The sequence below is a fragment of the Chenopodium album genome, chromosome 17 (genome assembly GCF_948465745.1).
Source record: "Chenopodium album chromosome 17, dcCheAlbu1.1, whole genome shotgun sequence".
NCBI classification, from domain to species: domain Eukaryota; kingdom Viridiplantae; phylum Streptophyta; class Magnoliopsida; order Caryophyllales; family Amaranthaceae; genus Chenopodium; species Chenopodium album.
In genome coordinates this window covers 27679481-27701514 of record NC_137850.1, presented here as the reverse complement: position 1 = coordinate 27701514, position 22034 = coordinate 27679481, and the positions used below count along the sequence as shown (strand labels likewise).

General features: G+C 36.6%; 2 protein-coding genes and 1 pseudogene across 3 annotated transcripts; 1 reads left to right on the top strand and 2 right to left on the bottom strand.

The window, feature by feature from the left end:
• The first annotated feature begins 13058 nt into the window (after nucleotides 1-13058).
• Nucleotides 13059-16324, top strand: LOC145587733 (reticulon-like protein B17). Of its 2 annotated transcripts, none has more exons than XM_081644427.1 (8): nucleotides 13059-13623; nucleotides 13717-13867; nucleotides 14048-14122; nucleotides 14209-14350; nucleotides 14470-14539; nucleotides 14622-14687; nucleotides 14804-14926; nucleotides 16041-16324. In XM_081644427.1, the coding sequence occupies exons 1-8, from the start codon at nucleotides 13086-13088 to the stop codon at nucleotides 16148-16150; spliced, it is 1275 nt and encodes a 424-aa protein (XP_081500553.1). In that variant the 5' UTR covers nucleotides 13059-13085; the 3' UTR covers nucleotides 16151-16324. The 2 variants fall into 2 exon arrangements, with proteins under 2 accessions (XP_081500553.1, XP_081500552.1); XM_081644426.1 differs by having other exon boundaries at nucleotides 13714-13867.
• A 90-nt stretch (nucleotides 16325-16414) lies between these two features.
• On the bottom strand, nucleotides 16415-18198 carry LOC145589547 (pentatricopeptide repeat-containing protein At2g42920, chloroplastic pseudogene; annotated as a pseudogene).
• A 614-nt stretch (nucleotides 18199-18812) lies between these two features.
• On the bottom strand, nucleotides 18813-21752 carry LOC145589548 (uncharacterized protein At4g28440-like). The gene is made up of 2 exons (XM_081646162.1): nucleotides 21450-21752; nucleotides 18813-19161 (listed from the first exon to the last, which is right to left on the bottom strand). Exons 1-2 carry the CDS (start codon nucleotides 21694-21696, stop codon nucleotides 18968-18970), a joined length of 441 nt encoding a protein of 146 aa, XP_081502288.1. The 5' UTR covers nucleotides 21697-21752; the 3' UTR covers nucleotides 18813-18967.
• Nucleotides 21753-22034: the final 282 nt, after the last annotated feature.

Genomic DNA, 22034 nt, shown 5'->3' with positions numbered 1-22034 from the left:
AGCAGGAGGTGCAAGTCTACACCCAACCTTTCGAAGGCAGCCGTCCCCACCTTAACAGTTCGCTCTAGACGGCTGTCGTCCAGAGGAATATCAATGTGCTCACCAGCCGGCTGGGGACAGAGATCATCTGACCGTTCCCCGGTCAGTGATTGCTATTTCTTCTCCTTTTTCACCTCCACCAGCTGATCAATTTTTCTTTTCTTTGCGGCTACTGGAGTGGGTGAATCAGGATCCTTGACATAGTCAAGTTCTATTGGCTCCTTCGGGGGTCCAGCTGTAGTAGCCGTTGGTTTGACGTCTGAGAGGTAACACTCCCTGGCCGTCTTCTAATCCCCGTTGAGGGAGCCAACAGAGCCATCATCCTTTTCATACTTGAGAAGCATGAGAGCTGGGATGATGACGGCCTTGCACTCGTTCAGAGTGGGTCGGCCAAGAATAATGTTATAGGCGATCAGCTCTTTAACCACCAGGAACCGGACGATCATATGTCGCCCTTTTCCCTTTTTCCCCAGTCAGATGGGTAGATCAATTTGTCCGACCAGGTGCACGACCCCTCCCCCAAAGCCAACTAGTGGATGGGAGACGTCGCGCAGGTTGTCCATCTTATAGCTAAGCTTGGACAGACACTTGTAGCTGATGAGATTAGAGGAGCTACCCGTGTCTATAAGGATTCGGCCAACCAGTTGGTTGGCGACCTTACATTCAATGATGACCGGGTCGTCATGCGGTCGGCGGACTTTACCCCTATCCTTCTCAGTGATGAGGACATCTGGGAATGTTTCGCTAGTAGACGTCTGTCCATCATCAACCGAGTGAATCATCTTCTTCAGATGATCCTTGGGGCCCCGGATGGTCGGGCCACCGCATGCGAATCCGCCTGCTATTGTGTAGACCGGATCCTTGTCGATGTTCGAGCTACTAGTAGGCTGGACAGTCTTAGACGACTGCCCCGGATTCGTCTTAGAAGCCGCTTTACATAGGACTTCAGCAAGCCCTTGTCTGCCAGACGATCCAACGTCCGCTTGAGGCTAAGCAGTCGTTGGTGTCATGGCCTACTTCCTCATGGAAGTGACAAAATTTGTTCTTGTTCCGCGAATGAACAGAACTCTTCATAGGATTCGGCTTCTCAATAGCTAGGCGGTCTTTATTGAATTCATACCGTGAGACATACGGCTTGAATTCTTTCTTTTTCTTTTTGGACGGCTGATCAGGCTTATCAACCGCCCAAACTTCTTTTCTCTTTTTTCTCTCTTCGGATTTCTAAGCCGGCTCAGCAGACCGACTCTTTTTTTGCTTGTCGGAATTCTTGGAGTTTGACTGATGACTGGACGAGCAGAGGTAGGTAGCTTGGATAAAGCTCTCCGCCTCTATCAACGCCTCTTGAAGGGTGAAAACCCTCTTTCGGACAAGGTCGAACTTAAAGGTCGACCTGTCCTTCAGACCCTTGAAGAAGTCTGTATAGGCTACCTCGTCAGACAGCCCCTGGATCTGGATTCTCACCATGTTGAACCTCCTGACATAGGAGCGGAGTCCTTCTCTCTCTCCCTGCCGGATGGTGCTCAAGTCAAGACTTGTCTTCTTGGCAGCGATCTTCATTGAGAAGTTGGAGGCAAACAGGAAGGCAAGCTTCCTAAAGCTGTCACTGCATCTGGCGGGCAGGTTGCCAAACCATTGTTGGGCGATGCCCTTCAATGTAGCCCGGGAAGCACCGACACCACATAGCGTCTTCCAACCCTTGCATATGCATGATGTTGGAGTAGGCCATAAGGTGGTCTTCCGGGTTAGTGGTATCGTCATAGGCACCTACCAACACATTTTTAACCTTGGCCGGCTGTGCCGCCTCGGTTATCTCCTTGGTGAACGCAGAAGTGTGTTCATCAAGTTTGAGCAGACGAAGCTGCCAGTCCAAAGGTTGGACATTGTATGCCGCCTGACCCCAAAGAGGTTCGGCTGCATGAAATGCGGAGAATACGAACCCTAGACCATAGGGGGTACGTACGGTGCATTCCCAATCATCTGAGGGCCAGAATGGACGGTATTACCACCTATATGGCTCTCATGAAAGGATTGAGTATTCCTTGCAGATGTATTTTTGAAGCTGTTTGGAAAGCTCGAAGTACATGCTGACTCAGACAGCTGCTGACTTCTCCTGCGCTCGATGATTTCTTGAGCGTCAGAAGTAGATTTTTTACTACCCCTCGGTTGATCTTGCTGGCGGGGTTTCCTTAAACCCTTCTGGGGCAGGAGGATCTTGGACCAGTCAAGCGTTGCGGCTGCCTTCTCCTTTGGATGTGAAGTTGGCTGCCTGTCCCTGACTGGCTTCCTCCTCTCTGCCTGAGGAGTCTTCTTTGCCGACTGACCCTTGCTTGGGCCAGCCTTGCTTTTACTGATCAGATCCTTGATTTCACCCTTGAAACTAGTCATGAATTTCATGAGTTCGTCCCTGGTCACTGGGGCTGATCCGTTTGCCATCTGGGTTTCCCCTTCCGGCTGCACAGGGGGCCTGCTTGTACCCGCCTGGCTTTCACCTCATTCCAGGTTATCTCTGGGATGAAGACGCCTGGTAATGAGTGACCCATCCTTGGCCACATGTGTTTCAACCTGAAGCCCATCATCCTCCTAGTCTGTATAGACCTCCGACTGATGACTATTAGGGTCAGGAGGCGGTACAGACTCTTGAACCATCTTTGAGGTACTCTCCTCGCAGACGGCGCCAAATGTTTTGGGTGTTTTTGACCCTCGGGAGAGTTACAGCTCGAGGACTGGTGAATGCGGCATGTACCTGCAAAACAACGGAGACTCCGGGTGGTTGGAGCTCCGCTCCAACGATCAAGTTAGTACTTGAATGAGAGTAGGAAAAAGGTGCGGAAATTTAGGTGAGATCTTCTCGAATTCCGAGATCAGGTGTTTCTATGATGTTAGAGAATGTAGGGTATGCTGTAATAAATTGTAGGTGCCCCCAAAATGGGGGGAATCTCTTTATTTATAGGGTCACCAGTAAATGTGCCCCTGATTAGGTCACTCTGACCTAATCCTACTGGGCTACGCCGAATTATGTCTTTTTCGGGATTTGGGCCCTTGAAGGCCACCTTTTTCTCCCAGATTCTGGGAGTGACACATGTTAAATGGAGACTGGTCCAATTTGGACCAATCAGGGTATGACACGTGTCACGATCTGGTTGGCCCACGCGGCATGGGTAAAATTACCCAAAACATTTCTAACCTTGAATCTTAATGGCATAATTATGGTGGTTATGTATTTGGTTCTTTCCTTGATTTATATGCAATTTTAAACCTCTTTAATCATGGTTACTTGGTAGTAATTGGTGCTTGAAAGATTGGTTTTATTTTCACATAATTGCAAATCCATTGCATTAAGTGTGAAAAATTTGTTCTTTGTTGCTTCTAAGTACTAAAGATTCAATCTTTAATTGTTTTAAGTGATTGAAACTTTGAGTTACTAAATTTCATGAATTTTTGGTTGAACTTTTGATTTAATCATGTATTAAGTTGATTGGAATCATAAAGTTTGAATCTTGTGATAATTTCATTTATCTTCATATTGGAAGATATAATTTTTCAAGGATTCACAAGTGTTAAAGTTAGAATCTTTAAATTGAACATTGAGTTCATATTTCCAACTCCTTTTTATCTTGTCAAAATCTCATGATTAATTTAAATTAATAGTGAGTGATTGTCCTTTATTTATTTTTTATTGCACCAAGTTAAACCAATTTTATTAAAGAATGGTTCTTGGAAATAATTTTGGTTATATGCACCTTAATGAATTTTTTATTCAAGTTGGACTTGTTTAATTTTTCATTTTTTGCTCATTAAATTAGTTCTAAAATTAATTTAGAATTAATTATTTAGTCACGCAAAAACTCGGATTTTAAATCCCGAGAGTATGGCACGCAAACCAAGGAAACACCCCTTCGGCTAGGTGGGCTTCTATGCAGCCCGCATGTGGCTGCCAAGGTTAGTGATGTCTGGTGCGCGCCGCACACTAGCAGCGTGGCTAGTGCACCCAGCCGCAGCAGCAACACAGCAGCACCAGCAAGGCAGCAGCGCGCTGCGGCTGTGCTGTGTGCGTGGCTGCTGCTCGCTGCCAGCAACATGGCGTGCCAGCCAGCAACGAGCAACAGCATGGTGCGACAACAGCATCGTGTTGTGCGCGCGCACCATGCGTGCTGCTATGTGGCTAGCCATGGCTGGTGCGTGCATTGAGCATGGTGTATGTGTGTTGCTTGGTGCTTGGTGCGAAGGGGCAAGCGGCCTTCGTGCGTGTGTCTAGCACCAGGTAACCCGTAGTAAACGCTACTAGGCTCGGCCTAGCTAGTGCTAGTAGGGTGGTGGAGGCACATGCACCAAGCCGTATAGTCCGGGGTTGCTAGACGATCTTGGCTTGCATATGGCACGTAATTACTACGTGAGCCACTTGAATGCGGTTGGCTTCATGTTTTCTTATTTTGCCGTTTTAATTATTTTAATTAATTATTTTGGTTTTAATTAATTTTAATTAAATTATGAGGCTAGGCCTCGGTTTTTAAGCAGCATTTGCAAAATTTAATTTTGGCAAATATTTGGGTTTACCGGCTTAATTAATTGGATTAATTAAGATGGATGTGGAATTTAGTGGGAGCTTCAATTATTAATTGTGCTAATTTACATTATCAATTAAACAACTTTGACTAGTTTTAATTAGGTATGTTAATTGGATTAACGATCTAAATTAGTTGCTAGTTTGCGCGCGTTTTATGCATTGTTACTTGTTTTATTGTTGTAAAATGCATGGGCCATTCACAAATAGTGAATGGATGAATGGAATGTATATTCTCTCACAGGTTTTATAAAATGGCAACGAGTTGGGCCCGATTAAAATAGAAAATATGGACTGCGATCCGTGATGTATTTATGTAAATCTAAATACGGTCTGCGAACCGTTGAGTATTTTTGTATCTTAATATTTAGATTAGTCCTAATCGTAGATACGAGTATTTCCATAATTATGGTCATGTCTTGAAGACGGAGGATCTTGAAAGACGAAGCCATAAAGTTGCAAAAGCCGTCCCTTGAAGACTTGAAGACTCAAGGGGTCATGGTAGTTGCCAAATGCATCTTTATCTATGTTTTCGATATATGTGAATATTTATATATGAATTATATGTTAGATGCATGTTTAGGATTTCGAATGTTGTGATGATTAATTATGTTCACTCAAATCAACCAACATAGAAACCCTAGGTCCCTAAAATATTGAGTGAAATTGCCAATTTAAAATAACACTTATCGACCTATTGAGTGTAGTGATGGGCTATGCCAAAGCGAGGCATCACTATTACTCCCTAGGATACGTAAGGCATACCGGGTATGCAAGTTGGTTTTGGTTATACTCAACGATATGAGTGATGGAGTCCTAACAGTATATGTCGTGGCAAAGTGGATAAGTTGTTGAGAGAGCATTAGATGCTACGATTTATCCAACCAAGAGTGGCTTGGAGCCATTAGCAAAGCGTTGCTTACCTTAGGAGATTGATTGTTAAGACAAGCCAAAGCATGCTTAACTACTCTTTGTTTCTTTGGAACTTGGAATCGACTTATTCTCACCAAACGGGGACAATTTTAACGTGTGAATAAGACGTTTAAATAAGTTTGATTAAAATGCATGATTTCAATCTTATTTAAGTATTATGAATGGTTTTTCATTTCAAATTCTTTCAATTGTAGAATCATGTCTTCAAATAAATCAAACAACCAATTCTCGTTGCGCTCAATTCTCGACAAGGAAAAGTTGAGTGAGCCAAATTTTCTTTATTGGCAAAGGAACTTGCGTATAGTTCTCATGCAAGAACAAAAGGAATATGTCCTTGATGAGGAAATGCCGAGACTCCCAATGAGGAGGTGACTCAGGCTACCCTAAACCGATGGCAAAGTGTCAATCGGTATGTTAAATGCATCATGTTGGCCACAATGTCTCCCGAGCTTCAAAAGACTTTCTTTGAAAAGGAGACAACTTTTGAGATCATTTCTGAGCTGCAGAACATGTTCCAAGAGCAGGCCCGAACTAAAAGGTTTGAAACCCACAGGCAGATCCTTGAGAGCAACCTCAAGAAAGGACAGCCAGTCAGCCCACATGTACTCAAAATGATAGGATTGTTTGAGAACATGGAAAGGCTTGATGCGGGGTATTCAACCAAGATGGAAATTGACATCATTCTCCACTTGCTACAGAAAGGTTATGATCAGTTCAAGATAAACTATAACATGCACAGCATGGAGAAAACCCTCACCGAGCTTCATGGTATGTTGAAGCAAGCCGAGCAAACGCTCAAGGATGAGGGGAAGCATGACATGCTCATGATAAAAAAGGGCAAGCCGTTCAAATTCTCAGGCAAGAAGAAGAAAGGCTTTAAGGGGAAGGTAAGAAGAAGACCTTTTTGCCTAATTCTAAAGCTACCAAGGATAACAAGGAGAAGAAGGTAGCGTCTTCTAAATCTGATTCTGAATGCTTCTATTGTAAAAAGAAGGGACATTGGAAGAGAGATTGCCTCAAGTTCAAGGAAGATAAGAAGAACGGAATCATTGCTTCTGGATCAGGTATATTAGTTATAGACTTACTAGCTCAACATCATGGGTATTAGATACCGGATGTGGCTCACACCTTTATTCCAATTCTCAAGGACTAAGGAACATTAGGAAGCTAGCGAAGGGAGAGGTTGAACTCCGGGTCGGCAATGGAGCTAGAATTGCAGCCGTATTCGTAGGAACTCTTAGTTTGTCTTTTCCCTCTATGCTTGTTTTGGAACTTGAAAACTGTTTTTATGTTCCCAACATTACCAAAAACATTATTTCAATTTCAGCATTGGACGCCAAGGGTTTTGAATTTCGAGTAAAGGACAATGAATGTTTGTTTTATCTCGATAATGTTTTATATGGTATTGCACATTCTGAAAATGGTCTTTATGTGCTTTCTTTAGACAAACAAGTTTATAATGTGAATAATACCGCCAAAAGGGCTAAGACTATGGAGTCAAATCAAACGTACTTGTGGCATTGTCTTCTTGGCCACATTAACATCAAATGCATCAAGAAACTTCTACAAGAAGGTGTTCTTGACTCTTTCAATTTGCAATCGTTTGAGAATTGCGAAGGATGTTTATTAGACAAGATGATTAAGCAGCCATTCTCCAAGCTGGGAGAAAGGGCAAGAGACTTATTGGGTCTAATACACGTCGATGTATGTGGACCAATGAGCTCCGCCACAAGGAACGGACATCGATATTTTATCACCTTCACAGACGACTATAGTAGATATGGTTATGTCTACCTCATGTCGCACAAATCTGAATCGTTTGAAAAGTTCAAAGAATTTCAGAGTGAAGTTGAAAATCAGCTTGGCAAGAAAATCAAAGCCCTTCGATCGGATCGAGGTGGTGAATACTTGAGCCAAGAATTCGATGACCATCTGAAAGAAAAGGGTATACTTTCATAATTGATACCTCCAGGAACTCCACAATGGAATGGAGTATCCAAAAGAATAAACCCATACCATACCAACCTTATAAGCCAAACTAAATCGCAAGAAAGGAAACCCCTAAAACACTCGATCCCATGTACCCAAAGTCATGAATAAACTTATCATGTAATTTTCTTTTTGTGAAATAACCAAGAGTTTGATGATTTTTAAAAGATTTTCTAATCTCAAGACCAAATCTTTTGGAAGTTTGAGCATTCAATAATTCAAAATGAGTAAATAAAGGGTATAAAATCCAGATATAATCTTATCGCATACATTAACCACAAAATGCAACAAGAGTTTTATTCTAGGGCTCTAGATCAAACACAAAACTGAGCAAAGATTAAGAGGGGAATCACAAAGATTATAAGTAGAGAGAAGATCACAATCAAATTCAAAATAAGGTAAAATAAAGATTGTTCATATCAAACATTACTCTATTTACACATAAACTAGATAACCCTAAAAGAGCATATAATAATAGCCCTTAGATAACAGCGAATGACAAAGATTGAAGGTTTTTTTTTTCTAATAAATGGAGCTTAAATTTGCCAGCTAAAACTCGACTTCTTTACAACGGACGAGATGGGTTGATGCAATCGTGCAAATGGGTGGGAGTAGCCACTTTAATTCAATTGTTCACAGTGACGGATCCAGGATTTCCGAAATAGTGAGTCACCATCAATTATTGATCATTTGTGAAAGTACAATTTTTTTCCAAATCTTGTTCATAATTAATTTCAATTCAAACATTATATAAAAAAATTATATTTCTTCAAATTGATTTCAATCTAAAAAATAGGACAATACAATCCATACTACAACCAAATACTCCGTAGTATTTAAAAATTCAATCTAATAAGTTGAAAGTACTACAAAATTACAAATAACATGTTACAAACTAATAATACTATAAAACTATTACATTAACTTTATGATTTTTTACTTAATTGATAAGCTTTGTGGGAAAATATTAAAATTGGTAGCTTAAATATAGGATATAAATAAAAGCAAAAATTAATTAAAAAAAAAAGGTGAGATAACTTAAGAGACCGGTTATTAATCTTAATTGGCCTCTTTAATGAAAAAAGCATAACTTGTGTTGTTTCAATGAATACTACAAGAAGGGGGGGTTGAATTGTAGTATGACAGTTTAGTCAAACTTTTTGCGGAAATAAAACTAAGTAAGCTAAAGGAACTGAAAGATAGCTAAAGAAACTGAACGTACAAGAGAGATTTTTACGTGGAAAACTCCTTGGCCCTAATCAAGGAGAAAAACCATGACCACTTGGGATTTTAGGAAAAGAATCTTTACTAGAATAGGGAAAACAATCCTATTACAAACTAAAGACTCTAAGTTTGAGTTCCTCAACGAACCCAAAGCCCCGAGGAATAGTCACCCAACTTGTTACTCTTCTCTTTCTCTTCTCACTTCTCTTTCTCTTTCTCTTCTCACTTCTCTTTCTCTTCTCTTTCTCACAAATAGAAGTTCACTTTAACTTCCCAATTCCCCAATACAACTCGAAAAGATCAACTCTAATATAAGGACATTAGAACACTCTATTACTCTAGTGTGGAATTGACTTTTGACTCGATTAAAGAGAACAAAGATTGAAATCTATTTGAGCAAGGGTGAGTTTTTCCAACTGAAATCAACACCTATTTATAGACCAAAATCCATCTGGGAAAAACCTCTTTGTACAGCAAATCCATAACGCCACTACTCCAACCCACTAAGAAGATCATGTGCTAAATTCAAGGAACACGAACTCCTCAATGTGCAAGACCATGACTTGAGAAAGATCATGGGGAATATGCCGCAAGTTTTGGAAAACAAAACAGATTTTATTTGTTTAACTAATTTTTAAAAATAAATAAAATAAAATCCTTTTCATTAAGATAGAATTTAAAATCAACTGTTTTCCTAAAAACTAGCTTGCACAATATTATCTTTTTAGACAAATTCCACACAGATATTTTTGAGTGTAATATTATCCTTACACTTACATAAATCCTTAAATATAAAAATATCTTAATATTCATGATTCTCTGATGAAGTTTCTACTCCGAGGCTTCTGTTCCTTGAAAGTAACTTCTCTTCTCTGACGAAGCTTCCACTCTGAATCTTCTGTTCCCTAAGGGAAACTTCTCTTCTCATGTCTTCATTTCTAAAGCACCAGTTCCTGTGAGGGAATTCTTCTCTTTTGGATTGCTTTGTTCCTGGCTTTCCTGTTCCTCATGGAATCTTCGCAAGACACTCAATTCTCCTAGTCATTGCAACTGATCACACACTCAAACAATCAAGCTCTTATTAGTTTGTAAATAAGTTAGGTTGTGTCATCATCAAAATCATTAAGTCCAACAACTAGTCTCTTTGATATTTTTTAAAAGAAAAACGTTGACGCAGTGCAAAGCTTTTGTAACGATAGCAACATCAAAGAGACCGCCTATACATAAGCGGTCCCTTTGATATTTTATTTTTTTAAAAAATCAATTTTTTTTCCTTTTTACTGCTGAGTCACGTGACTCAGTGTGCACCTTAATACATCCGCCAATGATTGTTCATAACTTTGACGTTTCTCAGATTACTAAATTGGACATTTAACCTTTCAATGTAAAAAGCTCTTGAACTCAATTTTCATTTTCAATTTATATCCCTTGAATATGCCATTTAATGAAAATGATATTTATATTCAATGTAAAATAGTGCATATTGATCATGTACCAACCTTTCTTTCTTTATATGTAAAAATATGAAAAGTTGTACATTTTTATGTCAATGTATACATTTTAGAGTCTACTTTTCATTTATATTTACATACAAGTTAATAACTACATTACATTAGGAATTCCCCTCGTGAGTATGAGAGTGTCCTATGTTTATATTTGTCTTACCTTTCAAAGAAAAAAAAAGGTAATTAATCACATGTTAGAATTTCCTAAAAAAAACACATATGTTAGAATTTTGCATCGACAAATCTATCAATTAAATTACTCCCTCTGTTTTTTTTTTTAATTATTTGCATCAGTTTGACCGGCACATTTGCCAAGACACAACTTTGACCATTAATATCTTTAATTGTTAATTTGTAAAAATTATAACAAAATTATATTATGAAACAAGACATTATGACGAATCTAATGATATATTATATAATAATATTTATCTATTTTATAGAGTTGGAAAAATCAAGTCAACCATGGTATATAAATAGTGCAAAAATCAAAGTGATGCATTTAAAAAAAAAACGGAGGGAGTATTACATTTAACATGAAACAAATGAGATCGGTAAAAGATAAATACTCATAGAGATAGAGTCATAGATGACACTAATTTTTTTTTCTTTTTTTCATACCCTCTCGTCTATTGTTGTTGGTCAAGCTTTCATTTTTTAGTGTACTGAAACATAATTATAATTTTGAATAATGCCTTTATTTATTTTAGTATCTTCTATAATGCCTTTTTTTCATTTTTTAATTGATCGATTTGCCCAATTGGTGTTAAAAAATAAATAAATTACTAAAATAGTGTTAACTTAAAAACATTTCTCAAAGTAGTGTTTATGTAGCTTCGGAAATTACAAAGCTAGGAATTAGAAATTAATGGCTAATACAATCCAAATATTTTTTTATTTTTAACGCTTATGGTATCTTGACCAGAGTATGAATTATGAATACGAAGTAATATAAATGTTTAAAAATTTCTAGCATATTTTTTTTACAACAGATTCTAGCATTTTTGTTAACCTTGTAAAAAAAACGTATATGTAACATGATACATAATGCATTATTTAGTCGGATTTAAATTATCAAAGGGCACTCAATCACCATTCTAACCAACTGCTAGTTTTACAATGCAATATCAATTTGGAGATGGTATTACTTTGTTACAAAATAACTCAAAACATGTCATACTAGCTAAATAAAAAAAAAAAAAAAAAAAAAAAAAAAAAAAAAAACAAAACAAACAAACAAAAAAACTCAATTTAGCACCATTTTTTATGAATTTGGAGATGATGATCGAACAGCCTTAAAGGTACAGATGTGTGCTCATGCAATGAAAATTTGAAGAGTCGGGTTGGCCAAGAAGTAGAGTTGGAAGCTCCATTTGATCTATTAAAAAGTAGACATGCAACATTATTAGTAAGAAAATTAATTCCGTTTGAACAAATATATATACCTACTAGTTTTGTGCCCCATGCGGTGCCCGAGTTGTTTATTAAAATTTGAGATAAATTTTTAACCTATATGTCAAATTTCAAAATATATCTCTAATATAAAATTAGTTAGGAATTGATGTACTATGTAAAGGCATGTAAATGACTAATAATAATATTAGTATTTTTTTTAGAGTTATAATCTAATAGTTTTTTTGAATAAAATTATAATTCAATTTATACATATGAAATATTGGTATTTTATCGAAAATAAAACTCTCAACTAATAATTTTATCCTAAAATTCTATCAAAATTTGATTGAAAATAGAATTCTAAACTAATTTTTTTTATCCTATGAAGTCTATCTAAATATATCCAACGTGGCGCGACACTTGGCGAAAAGTTGGAATGCCAAGTGTCGCTGTCTCATGACCTGACTAAAAGTTTAGCTTTATATATTAGTTATATGATAAGAAATAAAATTATCTTAGAAAAAGAGAAAAATTATTGTTATTAAAATAAAATTGTTAGTAAGAAAAGTAATTCCGTTAAAAGTTTAATCTAATTGTTATGTAAGCCCACATAAATTTTAGTTGAATTTTAATTAGAAAAGAAGGAAAACATACCTGATTATAGTGATGCCAGAGATTGACAATGTTTTCTTCTCAATTGCATCTAACATCAACGTCTATAACAATAGTGAAGTAAAACCTAAGAGAACTAGTTTTGGCCGTCAAAGAAAAAAAAAAGAAGTAGTTTTGAGACTCTAATTTTTAATTTAGACTTTAAACGAAGCAATATTAACTCCTAGCTTTGTAATATCCGAACCTACATGAACATTATTTTGAGAAATATTTTTAAGTAAAGACTATTTTAATAATTTATTTATTTATTTATTAACACCAATTTGGCAAATCGTTCTTTTTAATTTCCAAAATAAAATATTCTATTTGTTAAAATCCCAAAAAAAAAAAAAAAAATAAAATAAAATAAAAGCCCTTCTTTAAGTTCTTTAAGTAGATTGATGAGAAATTTAGGAGTATATTTTATGACAAAATAGAAGACAAATGATAAATTGACTAATTGAGTGGTATGGTATACAAAAATGATAAATATATAGGAGTCCAAAAAAATATCAGCATTCCGATTTCTGACCGTTAATCACGTGAGCCTCACATCACATTTGATCTGATTCTCCCATCCCGCCGTCAAACTATTCAAAAAAAAAAACTCTAAAAAGCCATAAAGAAAAAAGAAAAGGAGACATTCGTCCATGTCTCCCCAACGGCTACTCCAATTGACGTTGTATAACCCCCTAAAATCCTTCAATCATTAACTCCAACAAAATAAAATCTCATCAAAAATTTTCCGATTTTACAAACAATCAAACATTCAAATCTCTCAACATTCAATGGAATCAATCACACCTCCTGAATATCACAAATCAGAGCCAACCCACAAAATTAAATCAGCTTCAAGATTAGCTTTAATGGCTAATAACCCAGATTATAGGAGTGATACAGATAATCAAATTCCCCATTTTTCAGTAGAATATGCTCCTTCTTCGTCACCGCCGAAGCGTCAAAAGACGCCATCATCTACACCTTCAAAACCATCAATTAATGAGCCGAAAAACTTCCTACCTCTTCATGAACACCTGCTTCTTTCTCCTTCCCCTGTGCGAAAGTCCCGAACCCGGCTTTCGGACCGTCTCGAAACAGCGGATGATTCTACTGAACATAGGAGGCGGTGTAAGACAAGGACTAGCTCTAATGGGTTACCTGCTTGTTATTCGCCTCGTAATCTTAGGAGATCAAGGAGAAAGATGATTGATACTGAGGAAAGAGAAATTGTTGGTGTTGATGAAGTTGTGAAACCCAGAAGAAGAAGAATTAGTGGAAAGTCTAAGAAAGAGAAGATTACTTCACTTCCTTCTCTTACTCCTTCAAGTAATTAACTTCCCCTTTTCTTTAATTTTTTTATTTCTCTTTTGTAATTTGTATAATTATTAAATTTATCAATTGGATTTTGTGAATTAGAAGGCAATGTTGGAGAAGAATGTGCATTGGATCATCTTGGACAGATAATATGGGAATTGATTATGTGGAGAGATGTTGCTAAATCAACCCTTTGGTTTGGTTTTGGGTGTCTTTGTATCTTATCTTCTTGCTTTACTAAAGGACTAAACATTAGGTAACAAAATTTTTAATATTTTTAATTGATTGTAGTTATGTCTTCCAAAATGGTTTAAAATTTTGTTGTTAATTGGGTATACATTATATGTCATCATTTGCTTCGCAATTTGAAGTATAAGGTACGGGTTTAGAATATCATTCAGCAAACTAACACATTATATAATTGTGTTTTTTATAGCCTTTTCTCAGTGATCTCCCAACTTGGTCTTCTACTTTTGGCAGCGTCATTCATTACAAATTCTTTGCATCAAAGGTAAAATAATGCAATTCAATTTAGAAAATTACACAAAAAATTACTAGTACTACGTTTACTTATCTAAAATGTTGTCATTTATGTAGGGAAAGCACGCCTAGAAATGTGGAAGTAAGCTTGAAAGAGGATGACATATTGAGAGTAATTAGAGTGCTGCTGCCAGCTCTTAACCTCGTAATTTCGAAAACAAGAGAGCTTTTCTCTGGAGAGCCATCAATGACCCTTAAAGTAAATTATAATTACAAATACTTTCTAGTTTTTACTCAACTACCCAAATTATTTGGAAAGGAAATTTTCATTGTTTTCAGATGTTTCTTTAGGCATTCACATTTGCTATGATGATACAGGTAGCTTTGTTTCTCTTGGTTGGCTCGGCTTATGGTCACCTTTTAACACTTTGGAGACTTTGTGCACTTGGTACAAACATTTAAAGCTGTATAGTTTTCCTTGAATGCAATTTTATTAGATACCTTAGTTGAGTTTTTACCCTAAATTGCAGGATTTTTAACTAGCTTTACGGCCCCGAAGCTATATTTCTCGTATGCTGCTCAGATAGATAGAAAAGGTACTAATAAAAAAAATAAATAAATAAATAAATAAAATAAAAGATTGCCCTCTAATTAACAAGTCAATTGTTGTTATTGAGGCATTGACAGAATTTTCCTTTTTTTCATTCACTAGCTGAGCAATGCAAGTCAAGGGTACTTGAAGCATGGCGAGCGTGTTACCACAAGAAGATTGTAGCTGCATCAGCAGTTACAGCCTTCTGGATTATGTCAAGTGTCAAAACCCGAATCATTGCAGGTGATGCCTCTTATCTTGTATTAGGCACAACATTCGTAGCAAGAATAAAGTCACAAGTGCTATGTTGAGTAATCATTTGAGTTTGTTCCCTGTAAATGACCTGCTTGATGTAAAAACTATTTTGTTCAAATTGGTTTATGATCACTGGTCTTGAAAAACCAGTGCATTATGGTAACATCTTTGCGAAGAAGTGATGTCATATGTGTTGTCCTAAAGTAAAGGGTCACTTGTTGGTTTCACATTATATAAACCACCTAAATTAGGAGTAGAGCCATTTTTCGTTTCATTGCTTTACCCGGCAGAATGTTTAACTGAGCTGATATTCCTGTTGAGGTCCTGTCAGGTTTCGATAACAAGCTGAGAGAGGTTACTAAGCTTTGTGGCATTGACTACACATTTGAACTTCGAGATTTTATCTGGAAAAAAGCTTTTGAAACAGGGAAATACACTGAATTGAAAAGCTGTCAAGTGTGAGATAAGAGTCATAAAACCAAGTAGCTAATGGAAGCATGATTAATGCAAAAAATTTAAAATTGCCAGTTTTTAGTAAGGCTTGGGTTTTTGGAAATACTCTGTGATATATATTAGTAGTTAAGTCAAGGAGTATTCTATCTGATAAGTGCCTGTTCTGCTACTGTTGCCACTTATAATAAAGTAATCTGTATTTAGATAAGAGGAAGAAAAAAATATGGCGAAATAGGAGGATGATTAAGTAGCAGCAGGTTCCTCAGATTTTTCCATGGCTGGGTGACCCAATCCTAATGCACTTGTCCCTATTCTGGTATCTGGCAACCACATTTTGGGCTGCCTAACAGTTTAAGAGATTGCTTCTCAAGTACAATCAGCATTCAGTTGGGTGGCGGTCAGAGGGACGTCAAATTATGCTTGTGAACATTAGAACAAATCAATTCCCATAACTTTATAAGCAACTCCTATAAATAAACGCATAGTGTAAATTTCAAGAATTGATTTCTTAAAACTTGATTGTATAGTGTAGCATATGCTGCTGTTTGTTATCTACCTCATTAACATGTGTTAATAATTATGGTTAGATTGTTCAGCTGCTAGGGCATCTATTGAACTTAATCTGTTTTTTTTTTTATTTTGTTTGCAGCTTTCATTGCCTTAGTGATACTGCGATACTATAGGCAACTCTCAGAAACCAAATTTGAAGAACCTTCACCAACAGAAGAGGAAGTGCAGCCAGAAAAAAACGAGCTGTAATAGATGAAGAAGAAAAGGAGCCAGAAAAGGCATTGGTTGTGGCTGACAGAAAGTCTTAACAAATAAGTGATACTTTCAGAAACCAAGTAAGCATGTCCCAATCAATGTGAGAAAAGTAGGAAAAGTGACTGCTAAAACCATATGAGTTAGAAGTTTATTCTTCTTCCACATTCATGTACAAATGTAACTTTCATATATATATATATATATATATATATATATATATATATATATATATATATATATATTTTGCTTGTAATAAAGAGAACGTTGATTCAAATTTTATAAATTCACTTCTTCAGTCAATTTTTCATCATAATGCGGAGTATATAGAAGGTTCATTAGATCTTGAACTTCAGGGTTTGACATTCTACCAGAAGCGAACTCTTGAACTTCCCCATTGATTTCAATGGAACTACATCCCTTTTCTTTTAGAACTTGCTTCTCTTTCATCTCAATTCGCTGTTTGATGGCATGTTTAAACTGACCTGAGGCTGCATAGACATTAGACACAAGTATATATGCAGAACTATCATTAGGGTCAATCTCACGGATATGATTTCCTGCCCGTTCTGCCATCTCAATATTTCCATGCTTCCTACAAGAAGAGAGCAACGATCCCCATATGATAGCATCCGGTTCTATTGGCATCTCTCTTATTAGCTGTTCTGCTTCATTTACAAAGCCTTCTTGACCTAACACTTCAACCATGCAGTTGTAATGCTTAATTGATGGCTTAAGTTTGTATCTTTCAGACATTAACAAGAAAAGTTCTCTGGCTTGTTTGACATAACCCTTGTTTATACAAGCTGTCAAAACTCCAAGGAAAGTGACATCGTTAGGCTCTATGTTTGAGGAGATAAGCTGTGAGAATAACTGGAACGCTTCCTCTTCACACCCATTATTGGCTAAGCCTAAAATCATAGAATTCCAACTTGATAACCCTTTGATAGTAGCCTTCTCAAAGAATCGGCGTGCCTTGTTGATGGCACCACACTTGCAATACATGTCCACAATTGCAGTAGTCATAAGGACATTAAACTCAAATCTGTTCTTACTTATATAATGGTACATCCAATCTCCTTGTTCAAGGGATCCCAAATTTGCACAAGCGTTTAATAAGCTAACCATAGTGAATTTACTTGCCTTGATCCCCTCCTCTCGCATCCTCTCAAAAAGCTCCATAGCTTTCGTAAATTTATCATTCCTTACATACCCACTTATCATAATATTCCACGAGATGGCATCTCTCTTCGACCCCATCTTGTTAAATAATCTCCTTGCTTCATCAATCTCCCTCTTCTTTGCTAGGCCCATGATCAGTGAGTTCCAAGCCACCACATCGAAATCCTCCTCCCTGTCAAAGAGCTTATAGGCTTCACTCAAACTTCCGGAGTTTGCATACATATGAATGATAGTATTCCTTACGAACGGATCAAACTCAAGGCCTAATTTTATTATTCTTCCATGAAGCTGAGCTCCATAGTCAGGAAGTCCTAGTTGAGCATATGCTTTAAAGAGAGAAGGGTAGGTGAGCCTTTGAGGTTCAATTGTTGAGTTGTTTAACATGTCCATGAAGAGTAAAATCGCATTTTGAGGTACTGAGCTTTGGGAGAAACCCCAAATAATGGTATTCCACATAAAGAGGTTTGGATTATGGATACGGGAGAATATCGAATAAGCATAGTTAATGTCAGCTGCAGGGGATGTAGCAGTAAAAGCTAATACACGACTAATGGCTATTGGATGCTTAGATAAGCCGGTTTTTACGAGGTGGGCATGGATTTTCTTAAGGTCATGCATTGTGTTGCAGTGATTTTCAAGCATTGTGAGGTGATAATCATTGGAAATGAACTTTGAAATGTTGGTTTGCGATGGAGTGAGCATGCAAAGGCTTATTGTTCCCATGTTTTTCAGCTTATTTTCTTACTTATTGTGATTTGAAGGTTGTGTTTGATTCAGGTAGGAAAGAAAGAGTATTTTGGGAATGTGTGGTCATCACAACAGCGTAGAGGATAGTACTGATGAATATTCTGTAAATTTTAATCCCTCCCAAAACCACTGGATTATGTTTTAGTGCAGCCCCAACTTAACAACCAATAGATACATGTTCTTTCTTTCGGTTTTTTTTTTTTTTTTTTTTTTTTTTTTTTTTTTTTTTTTTTATTTTTTTAATTTTTTATTTTTTTTGGTTTTTCCTTTTTTCCAAATACTTTTGGGGTAGGCTGGCCCAACCGGGTTAAAACCTCACATGTCAAACAAGTCCAACTTAACTTGTTTAAACCCTTTAGGGGTTGATAAAGGGAATTTGTTTAGGTATAATGTAAATAATTCCTACCTTCGAAGCTTTTTAATTGTAACAAAACAGTATTATTTGTGAGACAGAAATTTCATTTGAAGTTAAAATACCACTTGTCAGTCCGGTAACCAGGACGCGAGGCAACCACTTGGCACTCACCAACATGTCCTAAAAACTTGTTCATTTGATAATATTGAAGCAGATGGAAGCAACGGAGTCACTGATACACATCCCACCCCCCATATTTCTCTTCTAAGAATGAACATTGGATATATCAAATATTTACAAGGCAATATGGTTAACAGCTTTAACTACACATTGGCCATGAGAAAATCAAACGGGTTAAATTTTAGACCACAGCAAAAAAAAAAAAAAGGCATTATATATGAATACAGAGGCAATGCTTCTTCAATGATAATTTTGTGAAACTCATGAAAGTTGCAAAGCAATAACAATAATAATTCACAAACCAAAAAAGATATTAAGAAATCCACTTCAAGCTATTGACCTAACAACTTCTAATTTTCGTCAGCAATATTCACCAACTCATATTCCACGTTGGAGAGATTGTTAGCTTCCTTGACCTGGAAGCTAGCAGGATCGGTGACCTCAACACGTCCCCATTTGTCAACTGCAAGCCGCATAGAACCTTTGAACATATCAATTTTTGCATTACGCAAGATTACTGTAGCATCAGGCTGCATGAGGTCAACTACAAGAGCAAAAAATCGATCAGATCCAGTCTGATGGAGATACAACAGAAGAAACAGGATCCAATTGCAGAAAACAAAAAAGAATTATCATTGTTCTAAACAGAGCAATGAGAAGATGCATTACATAGCATCCAATATGATAAAATAGTGGAGATCATAATCTAGCCAAAACTGTATTAAACACTTCATAGTAAGATTAAAGATAACTATGAAAATCTAGTAGTTGAAAATGGACCAAAATACAAATATATGAGGTCACGACCATTATCAACCACTAGAATCTCACGGGCATCACTAAGATGACCATAGAAGTGTTTTTATTCTTTCACTCGTACCTTTTTGGGTCAATGCTGCTACATATTATCAAATCACTTTATTTATTAGCCAGTATATAACCAATTATGACCCTAAACACTTCCCTACAGCGGCTAGCAATCATTTCAACAATTGTTTTATCTATTATAAAACTAGTATATCAACACATCTCCTTATATCACCATGTTCCTATAGGGTGATCATAGCTTCATTAATACCGTCTTTCAAGAAAATTACAGCTTTCAATCTGAAGAAGTAAATACTGACCACAGATGTTGTACATAGATGGGAAATGGATAGCATGAATTGGGTTTGACTTGAAATAATTTGATTCAGATAATATTTGAACTTTGCTAGACCTACTTATCTCCTAGGTGCATGAGTGCATCTGCACTCTCTCGCAGCAAAGCCTACTGAGTAGTACTAAAAGAATTATAAATAAAGGATGCAACCATAAACTACATATGAATGACTTCTATATATGCAAAATCTATAACTAATACTAAAACAAAAGCCATTGACATTATCATTGTTCACACGTCAGCTTTTTCATCAATTCTTCATTTTCAATTTAAATAGACTTTTACTCTAAGTCTATTTAAATATTCAATATATACTTATGGTTCTACACTTTTCCACATACATTCATTACAAAACTTTTAACTTCCAAACACTCTCAATTGATTTTGCTTATTTGATTGATAGGAGTACTTCATTTATATATTCGGTATATTTTTCGTTCCATAAACCTTCATCTATATTAAATTTGTGAAAACCGTGCCCGGGAGACTGGGAGTACTAATCTAGTAAGATCTTGCCTTCATGTTGTCAGATCAATATATCCATCCAGAAAAAGAAATGATATGCTAATATCTCCCATGGGCAGAAATCAATCAATGACCAGCAAAAGACTGAAAAAAAAAAAAGGTAGGGCTTATAGCATAACAAACAACTTATTAGTTATCTTTTGCTAGTCAATATTGATTAACACATTTTGCCAATAATTGTTACTAATAAACGATTTCCCAAACCTTTCATAGCCGGTAAAGATAACAAACCATTGGATACAAACAAAAATGGCAGCAAGATGCTAGAAACACCAGCAAAAACAAATTATTGACCCCCCTCTAGAATTGAATTACTTCCCTTTAACATCCCCTTCACTTTCATCCCTTCAATTTTCATAGTTCAAAATCAATAAAGAAAAAGAACAGAAAGGAAGAAAGGGGAAAATGGAAGGAGGAGAAGGGAAAGGAAGGAGATTTTTTTTTTTTAATGTTTGTTTAATGAAAGGAAATGAGGGGAAAGAAAGGAAATTTGATTTATAACTTTTATTAATCTCTTTCCATTCAAATTCCTCCAATTTTGGGAGTAAAGGAAAGCTAAAAAATTGTAAAGGGGCATTCCTTCCTCCCACTTCCTTCCTTTCTTTTCAATTATCATGTCATTTATTAAACCAAACATGGGAATATGATTAAATCCTTTTCCTTTCTTTTCTTTTCCCCCCAAATCCATTCAACCAAAACAGTCGTAAAAATTGATAATGACCCGACCGGTACGAAGTACAAAACCAAATGTCAACAAGTAGACAGCTGCAAATAGTCACCATGAATCAAGTTACAATTTTAACACAAATCAACCAATGACAAAACTAAATGATACCCATGAAATACATATAGCCAAAAACCACAACACATTGACCTATTATTAATCATCGAATCAAATACCGCCGCCAAAGGAAGGAGATGGATTACAAAAGCCCTTAATTTTGTTTGAAACAACAAAAGGAATCTTTTGGGTCCAAAATGGCTAATCACAAGAACAGAGCATCAATTCAAAACCAAAAAATCAACCAATAAAACTAATAAAATTCTCTATTTCATACAACTGTAGATTTCATAAACAAAACAACAAAATTAAATCAACATATTAAATGCAAAATTAGAAATAAACGGGAGAAAGTTTTGCATACTTTGTTCGTTACGAGCGGTGAAGATGATAACGCCGGTTTCATCACCAACAACGCATTCAGCGATGCGAGTTGGACGAGGATTAAGGGAAGCAGAAGGAGCGGATCTTCCTTTGTTTAACACAGTTTTGGAGCTCACAACTTTGACAGTCAATGTATGGCCAGTAGTACCGGGCTTTAGCTGGTCAACTTTGATGAACACTGGCTTTCTCTTTGGAGTTGGAGTTGCAGTTGTAGGAGTTGTCGCCATTGACGGAATTCAAGAAATGAGATAGAAAGAGAAAGTGGAATGAAATGAAAAAAGGATAAAAAAGCTTAAACCCTAACCCTAAAATAAATGGGAGAACAATGAATACAGGAAAGTGTTTAGGTGAAATGAAACCCTAGTAAAGATGGAGGAGGTGGAGGTGGAGGTGGAGGTGGAGTTGGATTTGGGTGAGGTCGTGTTCACTAGACCTGGCAAATGAGTCATTCAGGTCGGGTCACTTTTGAGTCGGGTCATTTTGGGTCAGCTAACATTCAGGTCGGGTTGGATGGATTCGGGTTTCGGGTCAGGAATCAGGTCCAGTTCGAGTCGGGTCAATTTCG